Source organism: Pseudochaenichthys georgianus, chromosome 19 (genome assembly GCF_902827115.2).
Source record: "Pseudochaenichthys georgianus chromosome 19, fPseGeo1.2, whole genome shotgun sequence".
NCBI classification, from domain to species: domain Eukaryota; kingdom Metazoa; phylum Chordata; class Actinopteri; order Perciformes; family Channichthyidae; genus Pseudochaenichthys; species Pseudochaenichthys georgianus.
The window spans coordinates 16,237,988-16,254,534 of record NC_047521.1 but is presented as its reverse complement, the minus strand read 5'-3'; the positions used below and the strand labels follow the sequence as shown (position 1 = coordinate 16,254,534).

Sequence of the window (16,547 nt, the reverse complement as noted above, 5' to 3'; positions counted from 1 at the left end):
GAAGGGAACTTGTTCTCAGAGTGAATGCACTGAAGGCCTGATCCCTCGTTCCTCTTCCCATCAGATCCAGCTCAGGTGCAAGAATGCATTTACTGGGGGATCGTCACTCTGCCGCCAGTGACAAATTGAAGAAAATCAATCAGAGAAGTTCTGCTATGTCCTTCTCCACATTCTCAATGGGGCAATGAAGTTCATACCTGCAGTAAAGGAAAACATTAGTGACATTATTATAGTTATCTATTGTCTAGCCTAATGAAGGGCTGATTGGGTTTCTTACTCACTGTCTATGACCTATAGCTTTACCTTTTGAAGGGCAATCCATCTGCGGTAATTAGGAATTTTTCAAAATTCCACCGTATATCATTGACTTGTATTGGGGACCAGTATAATTTTTTCAAATCTCCAATAACAGGGTTTACATATAGCAACGATTCCTGTGAAGAAAAGGAATAGTGTATGTAAATATATACGGTTTAACTTAAGTGTCATCAGCTAAACGTATTCAGAATCTTTGTAAAACACATAGCCTACCTTTAGATAGGTGAAAAGAGGCTCTTCATTTATCCCATTCACCTCAACCTTTCCAAAGACAGGGAACCTTGGCACAAACACCCCACCAGGTCTCACGTACTTAAGAACGTTGAGGGTTTCATGATTGACCTCTGAAAAACCAAAGTACAACACGTTATTACAAATGAAAACCAAGTGTTTATTCACAACTTTGTGTCAAAGAACTTGTATAACGTGTATAAATTCAATTCAATTCAAAACCTTTATTTATCCAGGTAAAATCCCATTGAGATCAATGATCTCTTTTTCAAGGGAGACCTGCAGCAGTAGGTTCCACAAGAAGACATAAAAACATAAACAACAGAACAACAAAAGGACATCATACAGCAAAATGTACAAGGATTACAATTTACATATTTAACCACATGTACAGGTACCAACAGCATCTGATTTTGTAGCATCCAACCGAGCTTTAAAAACATGTAGTGGTATAGCTTGGTAATTTTCCATTCTTTTTGCAGACTGTTCCATGTTAGTGGAGCTGCACATCTAAAAGCTTTCTTCCCGACAGTCCTAGCACTTGGCACATTTAATAAAACCACAGCATGCGATCTCAGGCAATAAGTACTTTCAATTTGCAGAGAGATCAGAGAGCAGATATAAGATGGTAGTTTGTCCAACATGGCTTTGTAAATGAAAAAGTACCAGTGACTGAGCCTCCGTACAGTAAGTGATGGCAAAACCGCCTTGGTATACAGGGTACAGTGATGCGTAAGTGCTTTACAATTGAAATGAAATTAATCAAGGTAAAAATACTGTTAAAATAAAAGTGAGCGAGTAGTATTTATAGTAACATGAAATGGACATCTTTAAGTATTATATGCGTGACGACATTTCCGTTAAAACTATATGGCAGTTGGGTAAATGTACAAAGTTAAAAAAGAGTACCTCATTCCTGTTGATACAGTATAATATACCAGTTAAAAAATCTGTTATTTCTGACTCTTTTCAAAAGCTTCAGTGTACTCACCAGGTGACTGAAGGCCGAACTGGTTGCTGGGGAATGCCAGTACAGTAAAGTTAAGGTCGCCATACATTTCCATCAGTGCATTCAGTCGGTGGTACTAAGGGAAAAGGACACCAAATCAGAGGCCATTGATACAAATGAGTGCACAGGTTATGTGTTATGAGATGTTGTGATCTGCGTGTAATCAATCAGAGCTCTTGAAGAATATTACCTCCTCTATTGTTGACCCTCAGAAGGTAGCAACATTGATGACGAGAAGCACTTTACCCCTGTAGTTACTGAGCGGAACCTGCTGTCCATCCAGGGTCTCCACAGAGAAATCATAGATTGATTTATTCTCCATGCTCGTACTTTAGCTTGTATATGGGATTGTAGTCAGTCAAGAGTGAGTATTCACCCGGCTGTCCTGTTGGCTCATCTCATTCACTGAAACATAACTCATGGGTCAGCAATTGTTCAGCATGACTGACTTCATTGTTCTCCTGGGCAGAGGTGAGCTGTTCAGCATACGTGTCCCAGGAAAAGAGGCTGATAATGTGGTGACAGCTAATTGGCCTTGGGAAGTTACAAATTACAAATATATGATTTTGGCAACATCCTTTTCTCTTTAGAACTGACACTTACAGAAAAAAAGTTCAACATTAAGAGTACGATTGGGCTGTTCGTACATTTATATTTTCATTTGTTGTGCAGCTTTATTATAACTAAAATTGCTGCAAAGAGAAAACTGCAGTGTATTTATGTGTTTAATTCTTCCTAAGATTTGTAAGCAGTTATTTAGAATAATAAGCTGCTTATGTTGTTTCGTAAATAAAGGAGTTCCTTACAATCAACTTGACCAAACATTTATGATTCTAGGAGGTATCCATGAAACATGTATTTGTATCAATAGCAAATATGTTAATTACTTTAACATGACCATTGATGTAAACCCGGAAATTAAAGCAACTGCTGCGTTTATGTTTATCGTAGACGCTTAAATCCATGACTATATTGGATCTAAGTAATCTAAATACCAGTTCTCTGACATTTAATACAAATACTTGTATTTGTAAATGACCAAACATGTACTCTTTAAAATTATGATGGCAGTTGGTGTTTTAGTTAACAAGTGTGGTGGCGTAAAATGTGACTACTTTGCATTACTTATTGGTTATGGAGCGATAACAACATATATGTGCGGTTGTATCATTCTTTAATATCAAATCCTGGCTTTCATCTTCCTTTAATACTTCCTTTGTTAGTATCACAACAAGGTTTTTGGAAAGATTTTGGGTCATTACTATCCTAAAGTAAAGTATTCCGACAGCCCCTGAATGCAGCATTGGGTTTGGGCTACACCTCAAACGCTTTCAAGATGCTAAATGAAAATACGTTATTTTGGCATCTATGTGAAGAACAACAACTGATCACAAACTCTGTATAGCACTGGTGACTCAGAATGGATGAAGAAGCTCAGATGCAAACGTAAGTGTCTTTTAAAAAGAGAGTTGTGTGTTTAAAAAGCAGCTGGATTGGTAGCCCCGGCAAGCTAGCCTCTCAGCTAACAGTGATAGCGACAACAACCACAGGGATGTACCATAGCTGGCTGTTGCTCTCATTTACCTATTTTTGGCAGCATGCTTTAATTATAAATAACCGTGACAAGGATGATTTAACATTACTTATTGCGATATTATTTTATTGTAATTATTCTTAATTTAGTACACGTTTATTAACATTTATGTGTGGTTAATATGAGTGTTGTGAGCGTTGCATGCAGTGTCAAAGTTCAGCTGTAAAGCAAGGTTTGCATTTCTTCAGCAGATGCCATATTTTGGACTTGCCCTGGGAGGATGTTCTTGTTCCACATATTTTATGCTTTCTGCCTCTGCAACACCTTGTGAGCCTGCAGAGGGTGAGCAGGCAGTTCCACAGCCTCATCCAGGTGTATCTGACCAACTGCAGGACTTTTGATCTGTCCTCGGTAAGTCCTGATAGTTTTACAGTAAATATACATTGAGGAGCATGTTGTGGAAGTCTAATTCTATACATAATGGGAAGCAGAAATTGTAAATTTTACTTAAGTTTTGTTTACAACTTTACTTATTCTTTTACATATTAAAAATATTAATACACACAAAAAAAATCCACTAATGTATTCAGATATATTATTACATTTTAAGCTACAGGGCAGTATATCAAGTAATTAAACTCTCAAACTTTAAAACTGGATGAACAAAATAATATATAATAATAAATAAGTATATTCTGGAAATACAATGTATAAAGTTCTTCTGCAGTTCTGCGTGGTCAGTACTTTTGGTACTTTTAAGTATATGTTGTTGCTGATGCTTTTGTACTTCTACTTAACTAAGAGTTTTGAAAGCAGGGATTTTACCTCAGAGTATTTCTACACTGTGGTATTAGCAGTTATGCTATTGTATATTATAAGTAAAATATGTGAAAACTTCTTCCACCAATGCTCTGTTGGGATGTTTTCAGATTGGACCATCAGTTCCCAAGGAAGCGTTTTGCTCCATGTTAAAGGACAACAAAGTCCTCCACAGCCTGTGTCTTTCCAGTTGTTCTGAATGGGTGACAGACAAGGAGCTGCTGCCAGTTATCGGCCAGAACCAGCACCTACAGAGAGTGGACATGAGCAGCTGTGTTGGTCTCACCCGTCACTCCCTGGTGGCTGTGTCCTTGAGCTGCATGCACCTCCAGCACCTCGGCCTGGCGCACTGCGAGTGGGTGGACAGCCTGTCGCTGCGCAGCCTGGCGGACCACTGCGGGGGTCTGCAGTCGATCAACATCACGGCCTGCCGCCAGCTCAAGGACGACGCCATCTGCTACATGGCCAAGAAGTGCTTGAAGTTGAGGTCTTTATCCCTGGCAGTCAACGCCAATGTCACTGACGAGTCGGTGGAGGAGGTGGCCAAAAACTGCAGGGGCCTGGAGCAGCTGGACCTGACAGGCTGCCTGCGGGTCAGGAACCAGTCCATCAGGTATATCATCTCTTATTTTCAAGTGTAATCCAGATTTGTGCCATCCCTGCCCACACTGTTACATGCACCACCTCTCTTGATCCTCTGCATGCTGTGCTCACAGGACTCTTGCCGAGTACTGCCCGAAGCTGCAGTCCCTGAAGGTGAATCACTGTCACAATGTGACAGAGTCCAGCCTGGACCCTCTACGGAAGCGCAATGTAGTGATAGATGTTGAGCCGCCCCTACAGAGGGCTCTGGTGCTTCTTCAGGATGTGCTGGGGTTTGCTCCCTTTATCAATCTCCAGATATAGGCAAAGGGCCATCTATCCGTCCAACACAGGTAGGTAATATGAGCAGCATATCTACTGTATGAGTTTGTGACATGTTCATATCCAAGACTGAGTTAGAACTCTCCCACAATGTATTTATAACGAGTCTATTTGTAGCAGATACTGGTGGTGATCGCATTTGCCTTCTTGTTTCAGGTATCTTCTCTCTCAGCTGCATCACATGTGCACGTGAGTTGTTCTAAGAAACGTCAAGATGTTTTACACTCAAGTTTAAAAATAATGTGGACAAAGAATCTCAGTGGAATGTGATCAAAGATGCATATTGAGGATGAAGCTGAAAATAAGTCTACCTTTGAAAAGACTGAAGAAAGCCATGTACTTTTAAGAATTGATGTCTCATGTCCAAAAGATGTCACTGCACTTTCATTTAGTGTTTTCATAATGTGGCTTTATAGAGAAGCATATATAGCCATAGTAAAGTGAATTGTTTTGTTGTTTTTTTAACCAAAGTTTACTTTGACCATATGACATTGTAAGAAACAATTATTTTATGTTTCATTTAAGAGCATTACAAATGTTTAAGTTTAATTAAACATTTCATTTTGCATGTTTATGACGGTTTAAAGGATAAATTCACCCAGATCACGCAGAAAACATTTTCTCACTTACGATGTTATGTGTCCAGGTTTTTATTATCTGCACCACTGAGTCTTCTGCTTTTACCACAATACAGTGAATATAAATGCAATGTTGTTAGTGGTGCTGTCTAGTGTCTTCCAGAAACGATCCACAGACTTCTCTGTGAACCCTTTTTAATTGTTTCCTAATGCAAACTATGTTGCTCTCAGTAACACCAAAACTATCTGCATGGCTAAATGCAGAGATTTGTGAGAGAAATGTTTTCAAAATGTGGTGATGCGGGTGAAGTACCCCTTAGAACCATACCGTTAATCAACCCATTTATTTTCTTTTAATTAAGAATGGGTTTTTATTAAGAAACATTCCCGTTTAACACTTGAAATGTATTTTGTAAAAAGTACCTAAATTGCTGTTGCCTAACAAGGCACTTGGAGGATGTAAGAAATATTAAATTCCAAAATATCATCAGAATGGACTGTTGTCAATATACTACTATATAAATCTTTTTCAGTGTAACATCTGGATGCACAAGCCATCCGTTTCTCCTATAATGTCGAATCCAACACCTCAAAGAACAAATCTAAAACCAATGCTCTCTTTTGTTTTCAAATTTAGAATTTTTCAAATAGCTTTTTTTTAAGGAAACACGCGGGCAGAGCCTTGTGTTGCTTAAAACTACCAACTCTACTGATTTCATGTAACAAATAAAATAAAACATAGAATTATATAATCACATTTATAAAGAGAGGTGTTACTGTGGCTCCCTTTTCAACACATGTAAGAAAAGTAAGTGTTGTTTCTCAAAGACCAAAAAAGTTAGTTTTTCTTAGCAATAATTTTGTGTTTTCAACAAGAAAATAGTGACTAATTAGTCCTACTTTTTTAATTTGAGCTTTCTTAATAGATGAAAATGAAGAAAAAAATGGCCCATAACTTTTAACTTTCTCCTGTAATTCCTTTTAATTCCAAGTGTAAGAGGTTACTGTCAAAACATTGCAGTGGTGGAGCTAAAGATGGCTCTTTATCTGTGTTGTGACACAAGGTGGCAGCAATGAGTCAGGAAATGTGTCTATTTCAATTCTGTTTGAGAGGTTGCATGACTTCCACACTACATTACATTACATTACTACTACATTCAAGAAGTAGTAGTTTACAATGTTAAATAGGTCCGAGCACAGTATCACCTGTGTATAAAAATACTTTGAATGTCTTTTTCTAATATTTAAAGAAGAAGTGTTCAAAATTAATGTTTGGTGGATTGTGAATATAAACAGCTTTACGATTGTTTAACACCTGATGCAGTGAATGCACAATAAGAATGAATGCTTCCCCTTGTTAAAAATCCATGGTACAGTTTCCTCTGGTGGTCTGATTGGCCGATATATTGTAACTCTCCTCTGCGACAGCACAACAGGTCTATTTTCCACTTGATGGCATGGTTTACCCCATCTGCTGCGTGCTGTCCACAAAGCTGCGTTTGCACCAACAGAGAGTTGTGTTTGGAGGGCTTCAGGGATCGACCAGCGTCCTTCTGTTAGCTGTGCTCATCATCATATTGTACCGCTGTGCCTCCGAAGACACATCACAGTGTCATTAGTTATAAAGTCAGTCTTGAAATTTCATTTCTTACAGCATATCATGCAGTAAACACTCTTTTAAACAAAAATGAGCAAGTTTTCCCTCTCATTCTTAAGTGTCGTTAGCATCATGACCTCTTTTAAATAATACATGATGCAAGATGGATATTATCCTTGTAGCATAATGCATGGAGAATTTCAATTTACTGTAAGATAGGCTTTTTGAAATAGACAAATAACGGCTTTCATCTTTATTAATTAGAATAAATAACATCTTTAGTGTGCAGTGGCTGGCCCTGTTGCTGCTCAGCAGTCAGCGGGTTAAAAACGTTTCAGACTCCATTCATCATATAGGACCTCAATTAGCATTGATCTGCAGGGGGGAAAGAAACATAGCTGCGTTATTATATACCGTGGAGCAATTTCTGTTCCAGTGATTGAGTGTATGGGGGGATTTCTCAAACATAGCCCGCCTTACATATTTTGTCTTCCTGTCAATAATCTGGCACTTGTCTAAATTATTGATCAATAGCAACTGATCATTTTATACCCAGGCACAACAATGAAGTTGGTCCTTTTTTTTTATTCTGCATGCAGTTTTAGCTCCCGGCAGCGTGTAATATACTGTACTTATTACAACAAAGAATAAATCTGGGTTTAATCTCTGGCTGCTTTTAAAGTCCTCTCTGACAGAATAAGTTACTGATGCAGTGCAGAGGCATCGTGAGAGTCACTCATGTGTGTTGTGGCGGCTGGTTCACATTAAAAACATAGCAATCCTTTTCAAAACAAAGATTTATCATGGTAGACATTTTGATTTCAACGAGTAGGGAAATGTACAATAACATTAGCTGCAATGGCTGTTTTAAGTGTCCTAGATAGGGCTGTGGGAAAGGGGCTAGATTCTATATTTTCATTCATAAAAGTAATTCCCTCCCCTGCATTATTAATATGTTATGTGGAACCTATTATGTTTTGTGCTAGCAAATAAAACTGTAAACAATTACAACTTTTACATTTGTGGGAAGTTGGTTTCCAAATAAATATGGTTGCCTCTCTTTTATCAATATTAAAACAGCATTATGGCAATATTGTGTTTCTAAAGCATGTTTTCCTTCTTTAAAATAGCTATTGGCCTTATATGTACAGGTCAACTACCATTTGTCGTCCGTCACAAAGCATCACAGTCAAACAAGAGACCTCAATGTCAATTTTACCTCAGGCAAACTGTAAATATTATCTAATTTAGGTTGGAAACCAAAGAAATTAATGAATTTTTGGGAGCAATTTTCATTAGCCAACTGAATAATAAAGAATTATCCAACACTTTTAAGTTATCTATATTAATGTTATCTATATTAATTTAACTCCAGAATGTGTAAAAACAGATCCTGTTAAAGAAACTAATCAGTTTAGGCCACCTTTCCTTAATTAAAAGGAGTTCATATAAGGTGGAGAGAGAATTACCGTAGCTTCAGATGGGCCCAAAACTGTGTCAGAGATTCTGTTCATTTTCATATTTTTAATTAACAGACTTCACCTCCCGTCTTCCATCAGTGCATGAGTCTTTCTTTCATTTATTTGATGTAGTTTATCTCCTCCAACCATTCATACACAACCTTATTGGATCCTGCGACTTAGGGATCGGTCCTTTGGCCACCAGAGAAGCATAACTAATGACAACATTACAGTGGCTTTGTGAGCGTGGCCATCAAAATGTCGATCAACCAAGCAAGAAATAATGTTGGGTTTTAACATCAGCATGAATAAACATGTAGAACCTGGTTTCAATTTAGGAAGATTTTGAAGTTGTTGATTAACACAAGAACAATCTACCTCTTCAAGGTTCATATGTGTGTCATGGATGTGAGGCTTTAATGAAAAAAACACTGTGGTGATTCAGGGCAGGAGCAGTTGTGTTCTCTGAGTGAATGACATTGCCACACAAGACGTCTTCAGGGTGCTGTCTAATTGAAGCGACATTTGAAGCTTTTCGAGGACTCGTAACTCAGAGCCATTAGCATCTTCCTAATTACCACTGGCCCCACACCGGACAGGAAACACACGGTAAACTAGCTCTGGCTGGTTACTCACATAGTTTATGAATGAATAGAATCCAGTGACTCACAACTATTCAATGCTTTGGTGAAGAATGTGTTGGCCCAGTTCTTATTTGGGAAAATAAACATTTCTGTGTTCTCATGATATTTGACATATTTTCCATAATTTGAGATTGACAATAGTTACTCAAATTCTTTTTGGGACAGTTTTGTCAGTTGGCAATCTCTCTCATGCAGAAGCCGTTAATGAATTGTTTAGTTGGTCAAGAGAACCTTAAGGAATCCTCATTATCGTTTAATTTGTCAAGCAAATATGTCAATGGTCCAGCTTTTAAGATGGGAGGATTTTCAGCTATTTTTGTTAAGAGTAACTGTTAATCCTACACAAAACAAAATGAAATGTTGACTCTAATTAAATGTATTTAGTCAACAGATTCCACATACAGTAACTATAGTAGGTTAGTTAAAAGCAATCATTTGTTTGAACTTAATATTATTGCTTTCAACGAACCTATTACGGTACATACATTTAATTAAAGTCAACGGTTCACTTTTTTCAGTGAGTATATTTTGGTTTTGGAGCTTAGTTTACTGGTAACTGCACGCCCCCTGTCTGAGAATCACTGTGGGATGCTATTGGCTAAGGGAAGATCATCACTGGGAACTTTGACTGCACAATTGCATTTTTATAACAGCAAGTCACTGTGATATAGTTTCTTTAGATTGACTGCATTGAACAGTGATAACTTTAGCAGTGTGCTGTTGTGGGATTAAAGTAACCTTACAATACATTGCAAAGTTAAAACTTGTACTTCCTGTACAATAGCCCCCCTGTATTGACTCATTATTAAATACAGTAAAGTATTATATTGTGGAATATCACAGATCAAGCCTGTGAAGTGATTATAGTATAATTTATTCAGATGTATTAGAGGTCAATCTTGGGATATCCCGTAAATAATTAAGTAAAATAATGTACATTCTAAAAAGCTAATAATTCACTTCGAACTTTTAACAATGAATCCGTTACCACTTTAAACGTTTCCACCACTTACTCTTAGCTTTTGAGGATGTGACCTTCCTCCCGCCAGTGTCACACTCTGACTTCAAGCCTTCGGACACCCAGGCTCGAGTCCAGCCCAATCCTCAACACTTAGAGGCCACATTTCTGTATCTATACGCTCAATTTGCCTGCAATATAAACACACTGATTTACCCAATAGAGAATATGTACAGTGGGGCAAAAAAGTATTTAGTCAGCCACCAATTGTGCAAGTTTTCCCACTTAAAAAGATGAGAGAGGCCTGTCATTTTCATCCTAGGTATACCTCAACTATGAGAGACAAAATGAGAAAAAGAAAATCACATTGTCTGATTTTTAAAGAATTTATTTGCAAATTATGGTGGAAAATAAGTATTTGGTCAATAACAAAAGTTCATATCAATACTTTGTTATATACCCTTTGTTGGCAATGACAGAGGTCAAACGTTTTCTGTAAGTCTTCACAAGGTTTTCACACACTGTTGCTGGTATTTTGGCCCATTCCTCCATGCAGATCTCCTCTAGAGCAGTGATGTTTTGGGGCTATCGCTGGGCAACACGGACTTTCAACTCTCTCCAAAGATTTTCTATGGCGTTGAGATCTGGAGACTGGCTAGGCCACTCCAGGACCTTGAAATGCTTCTTACGAAGCCACTCCTTCGTTGCCCGGGCGGTGTGTTTGGGATCATTGTCATGCTGAAAGACCCAGCCACGTTTCATCTTCAATGCCCTTGCTGATGGAAGGAGGTTGTCACTCAAAATCTCACAATACATGGCCCCATTCATTCTTTCCTTTACACGGATCAGTCGTCCTGGTCCCTTTGCAGAAAAACAGCCCCAAAGCACGATGTTTCCACCCCCATGTTTCACAGTAGGTATGGTGTTCTTTGGATGCAACTCAGCATTCTTTCTCCTCCAAACACGTCTAGTTGAGTTTTTACCAAAAAGTTCTATTTTGGTTTCATCTGACCATATGACATTCTCCCAATCCTCTTCTGGATCATCTAAATGCTCTCTAGCCAACTTCAGACGGGCCTGGACATGTACTGGCTTAAGCAGGGGGACACGTCTGGCACTGCAGGATTTGAGTCCCTGGTGGCGTAGTGTGTTACTGATGGTAGCCTTTGTTACTTTGGTCCCAGCTCTCGCAGGTCATTGACTAGGTCCCCCCGTGTGGGTCTGGGATTTTTGCTCACCGTTCTTGTGATCATTTTGACCCCACGGGGTGAGATCTTGCGTGGAGCCCCAGATCGAGGGAGATTATCAGTGGTCTTGTATGTCTTCCATTTTCTAATAATTGCTCCCACAGTTGATTTCTTCACACCAAGCTGCTTACCTATTGCAGATTCAGTCTTCCCAGCCTGGTGCAGGTCTACAATTTTGTTTCTGGTGTCCTTTACTCTTTGGTCTTGGCCATAGTGGAGTTTGGAGTGTGACTGTTTGAGGTTGTGGACAGGTGTCTTTTATACTGATAACGAGTTCAAACAGGTGCCATTAATACAGTTAACAAGTGGAGGACAGAGGAGGCTCTTAAAGAAGAAGTTACAGGTCTGTGAGAGCCAGAAATCTTGTTTGTTTGTAGGTGACCAAATACTTATTTTACCGAGGAATTTACAAATCCCACAATATGATTTCCTGGATTCTTTCCCCCCATTCTGTCTCTCATAGTTGAAGTGTACCTAGGATGAAAATTACAGGCCTCTCTCATCTTTTTAAGTGGGAGAACTTGCACAATTGGTGGCTGACTAAATACTTGTTTGCCCCACTGTATACAATAAGCGTGACAAGGATCCGTCCTGGCAGGAGCATTTTGCCCTCTGACTGATCTGGGCTGCTAAATTGTGAGTAACTGTGTTGAACTTGTGTCCTCCAGCCAGCAGAGATCAGAGTTCAGCGTTCTGCCGTAATCACAGATCACATCTTGTTATGCTTAGTGGACACTGAGAGATGCTGGAGGCTGTCTCATTTACTTTGTATGGAGATTCAAATCTGATTAAGGACAAATAGGGAGAACTCTGAATTCACTGCACAGTGCTTGGAGACATTGTGCTCCTTACTGGCACATTTCACATCATAGAATATAGAGGGAATGTGTGAATATGATTATTTTGGGATATAGTTTGAAGCCATGTTTTGATGCATTTCACCTTATATATTGAAAAAATTGAAACAAAAGTTGCCCCCTTTGTCTCATTTCTTCTCAGCTGCTTCACAGTCCAGAACACGAGGAAGCTCCTATTTGACAAACGGAGAACAAACAGCAAAATATGTGTTTAGTACATGTCTCAGCCTGTAGATTAATGACATTAACGAAGTTTCCATTAGCACAGCGATCGGGGGAAGACAGAGGCGTCCATGCGTAAATCCACATGACTGAATCACTGATAAGAGAAAATGAAACACATCTCTATGGGCCAGGAAACGCCACTCCAAATTAGCCCGCGGCCCAATTTGTTGTTACTTCATTAACCAACCAGCATCTGTAGAGCAGGGGAGGGAAGTTGTGACCCATCCTTTGCCTAAAAAAAAAAATCTTCATATGCCTTCACTGGGCCTTTTTGAAAAAGAGGTTCCCTTTGCAGAAAGGCAGCCGGGAGAGGATCAGCATGGGACAGGAGCTTCCCCAGGCAGTGTTGTGCTCAAGAAGAGTTTCTTCCCCATCATAGAATCATATGTAGCATGTTGATGTACTACAAGACAGTTTCATTTAGCTCAGGTCGACATGTGAGAGCTCATATTTTCCCCTCCCAACCTGATGATTTGTTGCATAAGCTCAATGCTGATAATTCCTCTTTGCAGTCCATTGTGTCATGGCTCATTCAGTAGTTATTAGATGACCTTAAGTTTTCATATCTTTACCCTTTTCAGAGTATTTTCGAGTCCCTGGAGTATAGAGTTTCAGATCATGGAAGATTAATTAAGGCCTGTGTTGCTGCCGAATGCATTTTTGCAATGTTCATGTGCTCACTGCTGAAATTGTGCTGTTAAAACATTTGAAATTTCTGTTTTGGAACAGAGGCTCATAGACAGAAAATATGTAAAGCTTTTTAATTCAAAAGTTATGTTTTAAATGTACACCTTTTGAGTAGAGGAATATATATTTCTTTGGCGATTTTCCTCTGTTTCAAAATATACTAGGAGACGTTTCAACATAGTGTTTAATTATGCTCTTATATGTAGCCTACATATGTATGTATGTATGTATTATGGTGTAAACAAATCCCTTGGAATTTTATTAACAAAAAACTAATGTATGAACCAGAATAAATGAAAAGCGTACGCTGTATAGCGGCAGCACATCAGACCTGCAGTGGATCAGTGGAGCTTCAGGTATAGCTGAGGGGCCTTCCTGCTCTTATCTGCTGATGGAGCTGGCTGTCTGGGATGGCTAGTTTCTTATCTTCCATGGCCCGCTAATATCCACAGGGGACCAACACCGTTTGGCACCCTGAAATCCTTTTTCCTCCACCGGATGGGAATTCAGCCTGGGTGGATCACAGGGGGCTGGAGACATGGATGCCATATGGCCTCTTTTTTTATTCTCTGTGGAGTTTGGGCCTTTGGGATGCCCAACATCTAAATGTACACTAGAGATTTTGAAAATATGTGCCGTGACAAAGGCATTTTGGTAGTGTGTGTTGTTGTTTGTGGTTACTGGCACATAACTTAGATTCATTTGCATTTTCCAGCTGCAGAGTTGATTGTTTATGTATAACGCAAAAGTGTTATCAATGCAGCGATTCTTCTTTTTAAATCCAGTGGTCTGATTAAGCTTCGCTTTTTAAGATAGATCTGAGAACAAAAGAATACATTTACAATCAAAACCACACACCAGGAGTGTAATACAACATCACAAACACAATTAAACAATATTAATTCATGTGGCAGGATGTCAATGTTAGGCAGATACAACAGTGAGTTACATACAAACAACATTATAAAGATAATCAGACTGCAAGGAATCTGGGTGTGATCCTAGATAACAACCTGTCCTTCACTGCAAACATCGCTGCTACAACCCGCTGCTGCAGATACACTCTCTACAACATCAGGAAGATACGTCCCCAGCTGACCCAGAAAGCGACCCAGCTTCTGGTCCAGGCTTTCGTCACCTCACGCCTAGACTACGGCAACTCCCTCCTGGCTGGTCTACCTGCATGTGCCATCCGACCTCTGCAGCTCATCCAGAATGCAGCGGCTCGTCTGGTCTTCAACCTTCCTAAATTCTCCCACACCACGCCGCTCCTCCGCTCACTTCACTGGCTTCCGGTAACTGCTAGAATTCACTTCAAGACACTGGTACTTGCGTACCATGCTGCAAATGGATCTGGCCCTTCCTACATCCAGGACATGGTTAAACTGTACACCCCAGCATGTGCACTCCGCTCTGCATCAACCAAACAGCTCGCTGCACCCTCGCTGCGAGGGGGACCCAAGTTCCCATCAGCAAAAACACGTGGGTTTGCTATCCTGGCTCCAAAATGGTGGAATGAGCTCCCCATTGAAATCAGGACAGCAGAAAGCTTACACACCTTCCGGCGCAGACTGAAAACTCATCTCTTTCGACTCCACCTCGAGCGATAGAACTATTCACAAAGCACTTATATACTAATAAAGGACTGGCTTATCTATAGCCAGTTGAGTAGCACTTGAAATACTTGGCTCTATGAAACCTGATGTACTTATATGATTCTGTTTTCTTCAAGGTTGTGTCTTCCTGGTCGAATGTACTTATTGTAAGTCGCTTTGGATAAAAGCGTCAGCTAAATGCAATGTAATGTAATAACACAAATAAATCGAAACATCAGATTAGACAAAAATATGATTTTTTTTTTATATACAAGAATAAAACAAATCGCACACCTTAAAACAATACAATCTGTCAAAAATCATAGAAACAAACCATGACTCAATTTAATAGAAGACCATATTTTTCACTAAAATGTGTAAACACAGTCAAAGTATGGTTATATCTTTCATGATTGACTGACAGGGCTATTTAAGGGGAAACAATGAAATAAGGGTGCAATACTGTATGTGGCCAGCTGAGGACATGCTTTCCCCAGAATGGGAACATATAGCTTGTTGTAGGTCGTCTCACCTACAAACTGTATTCCATCCACAAGAATAGACTCTAATGTATGGTCATTACAAGTACAGCAAAATGCAGTTTACCATCTACCCAGATAGTGCCAACTGTAGCTAATATGCATATAAACAAATGTGCAGAATGGTATAGAGATGTGATGCTACTAAATAAGCAGGGCAATATACTTCAATATGAATCAATGCAGCGCTAATGTGTCAGTAATGCAACATTTGTGGACAACAACCACGCAAGCAGTATAACTAGTACGTTTTATATTATTAATAGCAAGCAGGTATGTGATGCATACAGAGTATAGAATATAGAAAAATTATAAGCACCTATTGGTTAATGTATCATACACATAATATGAATTACTATACAATCAATACATTTAGCTCTGTCGACTTATAGGTGGTGTTTTTTTATATTTTTTAATAATTGCCACCCAGATCCTCCCTTGGAGTAGATGAGGGCTTTGGAAAGCTGACCCCACACTCTTAAATAGCCAACTTTTCCCACACAGGTGTAATCCACAGCGAGCCCGCCGCAGCACATTATGCTCATGATGCAGACTGAGAGACCTCCATCGAACTTTCTTTATGAACTAGATTGAGGACAATCTTCCTGCTGAAAGGTGGTCTACCTGGAAGGCTGGGGCTGCCTGCCAGCTGCATGTCATTTCTATCAAATGTGGCCGGGGTCTGTCAATTAAGAAAACACAGGGCAATCTGTGGCTGCTGAAAGAGATCCCCTTGGCTTGCTCCCAGGCTGAGAGACGGCCTTTTGTTCCCAGGCATGTCTCACATACTTTCAGAGCCCAGATAAGCTCAGGCTTCATGAAGCCCTGCTTTATATTTGCCCACTGTAATGTCTCTGTGGGGTCAGGGAATATGGGGAAGCATTGTCGGAGAAAAGGTAATATCCCCCCTCCCACACACACATTATGGGGTCAGGAATAGAAGCCACAGGTTAGGTGGTCCCCCGAGGCCTGGCTGGGGGACTTTTTCACAGAATGATCCCCTCCTCTCCATGTGCCCACCCTCGATCATTTTCTACCCTTTTCATGCCTGTAAACTGCACAGCAAGCATGCAGCTTCAGCCGTTTCCTCAAATCGCATGAACAGGTACGCTATTCCTGGATCTGTCCATGTGGGGGGGGAGGGACTTTGTTTTAGTACCAGCCGGACCACCCACAGTCAGGTAAACAGGTACATCAAGGTGGGTGAAATCCAAGAAGAGGGGGAAGGGGAGGTCTGAGGGGACGGGGACCTCTCCATGACTTGGCGTCGTAGTTTATCATAAAATACGTCTATGTATAGAAGGCTGAAAAGGCAAATACCAGAA

General features: G+C 39.8%; 2 protein-coding genes across 4 annotated transcripts; one reads left to right on the top strand and one right to left on the bottom strand.

The window, feature by feature from the left end:
* Positions 1–139: 139 nt before the first annotated feature.
* Positions 140–1,926, bottom strand: gpx9 (glutathione peroxidase 9). The gene is made up of 5 exons (XM_034106836.1): positions 1,749–1,926; positions 1,541–1,634; positions 532–662; positions 304–434; positions 140–197 (listed from the first exon to the last, which is right to left on the bottom strand). The coding sequence occupies exons 1-5, from the start codon at positions 1,878–1,880 to the stop codon at positions 140–142; spliced, it is 546 nt and encodes a 181-aa protein (XP_033962727.1). The 5' UTR covers positions 1,881–1,926.
* A 935-nt stretch (positions 1,927–2,861) lies between these two features.
* On the top strand, positions 2,862–5,906 carry fbxl15 (F-box and leucine-rich repeat protein 15). 3 transcript variants are annotated; one of them, XM_034107532.1, is made up of 5 exons: positions 2,862–3,004; positions 3,344–3,503; positions 4,022–4,524; positions 4,628–4,846; positions 4,992–5,906. In XM_034107532.1, exons 1-4 carry the CDS (start codon positions 2,979–2,981, stop codon positions 4,815–4,817), a joined length of 879 nt encoding a protein of 292 aa, XP_033963423.1. In that variant the 5' UTR covers positions 2,862–2,978; the 3' UTR covers positions 4,818–4,846; positions 4,992–5,906. The 3 variants fall into 3 exon arrangements, with proteins under 3 accessions (XP_033963423.1, XP_033963422.1, XP_033963421.1); XM_034107531.1 differs by having other exon boundaries at positions 3,341–3,503; XM_034107530.1 differs by lacking the exon at positions 2,862–3,004 and having other exon boundaries at positions 3,294–3,503.
* Positions 5,907–16,547: the final 10,641 nt, after the last annotated feature.